We start from the raw sequence: 5,000 nt of genomic DNA, 5'->3' as shown, positions 1-5,000 counted from the left end.
ATGTAAAAATCGAGGAAATGAGCAGCACAATTAAATATCCATTATATACCTTTTAAAAGTGCTTTATAAATAAATTAGATGAATTATTTACTGATAATTATTATAACTTATTTCATTTTGGCTGATAACTGATATGGTACCGATATTTTATGCATTCTTACATAGATGTCTTATCTGTTGGTATTTTATGCCATATCTCTTGCTAATTTGTCTATTTTTCTTTTTTTTTCTCCAGAAAGTGGAGACATTAAAGCCAGTATAGCAGTGCTGAGTTTTATTCTGTCCAGTGCTGCTAAGCATGACGTGGACAGTGAATCTCTCTCCAGTGAACTTCAGCAGCTTGGCCTCCCTAAAGGTAAGGATACAGTGGGTATAGAAAATAATCCCTTCCCCTTATATAAATAATCACATTTTGTTGTTTTGCAGCCTGAAATGCAGACGGACACAGTTTTTGTTTTATCCATCTGTATTTACTCAGTGCAACTTAAAACATCCAAGAGAAAGATATAACGCCAACATGTCAGAAGAAGAAAAGAAAAAAAAAAACAGAATTACTGAGTTGGAAAAAGGATCAGCCTCCTCCTAAAAATGGCACACAAGGGCATTTGACTTTCAGCTGTGGTCATTTTGATTTGCTCAGCATGAAAATAGCTTTTCTGGAGCATTTCAGTCCTTGGTAACTGTGCAACTGAAGCAAACTATCATTTATAGGTGGCAAGGCACTGTCGAAAGATCTCCGGGATAAAGTTGTGGATGGGCACAAGTCAGGAGATGGATATAAAAAAAAAAAAACTTTCAAAGGCTTTATAAATGCCTAGAAGCACAGTGAAGTCTATTATTAAGAAGTGGAAGGTATTTGGTACAACACAGACCCTCCCTGATCAGGACATCACTCCAAACTGGATGAAAGAGAGGCGACCAAGATGCCTACAGTAACTCTGAAGCAGCTGCAGGAATTTATGCCAAAGAGTGGTTGTGCATTGTGTGCATCTGACAACAATATCACAAATGCTCCACAAATTGGGCTCGTATGGGAGGGTTGTAAGAAAAAAGCCACTCCTCAAGAAAAAACTACATGCAGTCACGACTGAGCTTTGCCAAAACACACCTTGAAGATTCTGAGGCACATGAGATTAAAATTGAATTATTTGGCCTCAACACCAAACGATATGTCTGGCGGAAATCCAATACAGCTCACCATCCAAATAACAGCATTCCTCCAGTAAAGCACAGAGGTGGGAATGTCCTGTTATTATTTGGGGGAGTTTCTCTGCAGCAGGGACTGGAGCACTTCTCAGGATAGAAGGAAAAATGGATGGGGCAAAATACCATCAAATTCTTGAGGAAAATCTGCTGCCCTCTGCCAGAAAGTTGTCAATGGAAAGAAGGTTTATCTTCCAACATGACAATGACCCAAAGCACACATCAAAACTGAGCACATAGTGGTTGAAGGAGAAAAAGCTGAATGTCCTTGCATGGCCCCATCAGAGCCCAGACTTAAACCCCATCGAAGATTTGTGGAATGACTTGAAGACTGCAGTCCTCAAACACTCACCATCAAATTGAACTGAACTTGAGCAGTTCTGCAAAGAAGAGTGAGTAAATATTGCAAAGTCAAGATGTGCAAAGTTAGTGGAGACAGATACATATCCAAACAGACTGAAGGCTGTAGTTAAAGCAAAAAGTGATTCAACAAAATTCTGACACAAGGGGTGATCCTTTTCCAACTCAGTGATTCAGATTTTTTTTTTTTCTGACATGTTGGTGTTATATCTTTCACTTGGATGTTATAAGTTGCACTGAGTAAATACAGCTCGATAAAACAAAAACTGTGTCGGTCTTCATTTCAGGCTGCAAAGCAACAAAATGTGATTATTTTAAAGAGGGGTGATTCTTTTCTATAACCACTGTATGTGTTTTATCAACTTTTTCAAAGTTATACTTAAAACTTATCACATTTACATGTCTGTTTTTAGAACACACCACCGGATTGTGTAAATCATATGAGGATAAACACAGCGCTCTACAGGAAAAGCTGAGGGAGAGCAGTCTGCGCTGTGAGTATTACCAAAAAATAGAAATACAGTCCAGATCATTCATTGAAATGTACTATTGTGATCCATGTTAGTGGGTCGTCTGGAAGCGGTGAACTGGCGGGTCGATTACACCTTGAGCTCCAGTGAACTGAAGCAAGTGAATGAACCCACAGTCCAGCTCAGACTTCAGGCTCAGGACCCCGAGACAGACTCCACACAGACTACTGTTGTCACCATCACTGCTGACAAGTTCAGAGTACTGCTAACAGGTGACTTTCCTTGTGGGATCAGTAAAATGTATGTATTTAAATAACATTTCCATCCATTCAGTTTAATGTAATAAACGCAGCATGATGCATATTAATCAGTCGTGCACACATGAAACTGGTATGAAACTGGCAAGAGTTATGTAACAGTACTAATAAACTGAATGTGTTTTAAAGCAATAGTTCACTAAAAAATGAAATTTTTCCTGAAAAGCCAAGATGTAGATGAGTTTGTTTCTCCATCCGAACAGATTTGGAGAAATTTAACATCACTTCACTTGCTCACCAATGGATCCTCTGCAGTGAATGGGTGCCGTCAGAATGAGAGTCTAAACAGCTGATTTAAAGGGGTGGTTGATTGCGATTTCACTTTTTTAACGTTAGTTAGTGTGTAATGGTGCTGTTTGAGCAGAAACAATATCTGCAAAGTTACAAAGCTGAAAGTTCAACGCAAACAGAGATACGTCTTTTAAAATTCTGGCAGTTTAATGCCTACAAAAACGGCTGGTAGGGACTACGAGTTACTTCCCGGGTTCGTGACTTAACAAGCCCAGATAAACCCTGCCCTCGAGAAAAGGCAGCAAAGGGGGCGAGTCCATGCTGCGCTGCTTTAGAGAAGAGGAAGAGAAAACTAGAGGTGCACGTAAAAATCTATTCATATATGAATCGCGATTCTGTCTTTTAACGATTCTAATGGATTCACGGATTCAAGTTTCAAAATCAGTGTTCTAAAGCAGTTAACAAGCCCAGATAAACCCCGCCCTCAAGAAAAGGCAGCAAAGGGGGCGAGTCCATGCTGCGCTGCTTTAGAGAAGAGGAAGAGAAAACTAGAGGTGCACGTAAAAATCTATTCATATATGAATCGCGATTCTGTCTTTTAACGATTCTAATGGATTCACGGATTCAAGTTTCAAAATCAGTGTTCTAAAGCAGCAGTTCTCAGTACTGTTCCTCGCGTCTCTCTGTCTCTCTCTCTCCAATATGTGCTTTATTGGCATGACAATTGTTACAATGTTTTGCCAAAGCATAGTGTTTACATTGAATCTAGAACAGATATATATGCAACAAAAACATGCATGTATATACATTTAAAGTAAAACAAATTAACATTTTAGAATCACTCATTTTTAGGTGTTTCCAAAATTTGATGGCGGTGTGTGTATCACTGATTTGTTGACTCCTCTCTCTTTTTGTGACACGCATCAATGTATCTTGCTGCTAGTAAGATACAATTTTGTTTTTCACCTAATAAATATTGAAGTTGTGCTTTCTTGTTTAACATTTTGAAGTCAGGGTAAAGTATTTCAAATTTGGGATAAAATTTATTTTCTAATTTCTTCGTTAGGGCAGCTGGTGAGGAAGTGTTGCTCTGTCTCCACTTCCCCATGATTACAGTAAGAGCAGATGCGGCTCTCTTTGGACAGCCAGTGCTGTAGATATCTGCCCGTCTCTATAGTCAGAGTATGACTGCTCAGTGTGTACCTCGTCATTTGTATTCTTAATTTACAGTCTTTCACTGTACTCAGATATTCTGCAGTGGTGTAATCTCTATTTAGGGCCAAATAACATTCAAGTTTACTTTGTTTTTCTGTTGTTTCAGTCCAATAGGTTAGATAATTTTATTTTTGTGCTTTTATAATTTGGTTGGGCTGAATTTTGTGGATGAATATTTCAGAGTCCTGATGCTGGATGTTGTTAGTCATGTTAGTTTGTTTTTGCAGCTTCAGGACCATCTGAATCGGGGGACTTTTTTCAGGGTACACTTCATGGTTTTTAAGGGCTTTAAAATGGTAAGAGTTGGGGTCACTCATTTTTAGGTGTTTCCAAAATTTGATGGCTCTTTTCTCAATGCGCATTAGTAGAGGGTATTGGCCTAATTCTGCCCTGCATGCATTGTTCGGTGTGCTCCTCTGTACTCTGAAGATACTCTTACAGAACTCAGCATGCAGGGCTTCAATCGGATTTTTGGCCCATTTTTCAAATTCGTGATTTAGGAGAAGACCCCACCTTTCACTGCCATATAATGCAATAGGTTCTATGACTGATTGGAATATTTTGAGCCAGATTCTACTTGGTATTTCAATTTGGATAGATTTTTTGATGGCATAAAAGGCCCTTCTTGCTTTCTCTTTCAGTTAATTCACAGCCAAATTTAGCTTGCCAGTTGCATTTATCTTCAGCCCAACACTCACTCACGCACTCTCTCACTCTCTCTCAGCTCCAACAATGAACTGTTACAATTATACACTTATTTCCACATAGCTATGAGAAGCGTTAAACATGGACGCATGTGCAGTTTGCCGTACTGTAATAAAGCTTTACTCAAGATAAAACCGTATATTAAAATCTAACATAAGCAGTAGCATTTACAAATAACAGCATATCTAAAAGTATGAGACAACAAAAAACAAACAACATAGGCCTACCATCGTTCTGCACGATCCTCTTCAATAATATCCTCTGCTTCTCAGTCGGGCTCAAACTGATAAGCGATATTAACGATGCCGTCGTTTACAATACAACCGGAGCGCATGCCGCTGAAGTGAGGGGCGGGACATTTAGACACGCACTAGAGGCGGTTTAGCCAATCACAACACACTGGGCTAGCTAACCAATCAGAGCCCATCGCCTATTTCTGAGGGAGGGGCTTCATAAAAGAAGGAAATGATCAGCCCGTTTCTCAGAGAAGGGACAGAGC

The 5,000-nt window shown here is 39.3% G+C and overlaps 1 protein-coding gene across 1 annotated transcript in view; it reads left to right on the top strand.

Annotated features, from left to right (window-relative positions):
• Positions 1 to 5,000, top strand: part of LOC107576274 (COMM domain-containing protein 4-like) — a 9,686-nt gene that overhangs the window by 2,712 nt on the left and 1,974 nt on the right. The window contains exons 6-7 of the mRNA XM_016262490.1: positions 1,977 to 2,057; positions 2,129 to 2,305. Of these exons, the coding sequence (XP_016117976.1) occupies positions 1,977 to 2,057; positions 2,129 to 2,305 (258 nt within the window). The remainder of the gene's footprint in view (positions 1 to 1,976; positions 2,058 to 2,128; positions 2,306 to 5,000) is intronic.

This window comes from Sinocyclocheilus grahami, unplaced genomic scaffold (genome assembly GCF_001515645.1).
Source record: "Sinocyclocheilus grahami isolate Dianchi unplaced genomic scaffold, SAMN03320097.WGS_v1.1 scaffold31.1, whole genome shotgun sequence".
Lineage (NCBI taxonomy): Eukaryota > Metazoa > Chordata > Actinopteri > Cypriniformes > Cyprinidae > Sinocyclocheilus > Sinocyclocheilus grahami.
This window is presented reverse-complemented; position numbering and strand designations above follow the sequence as displayed.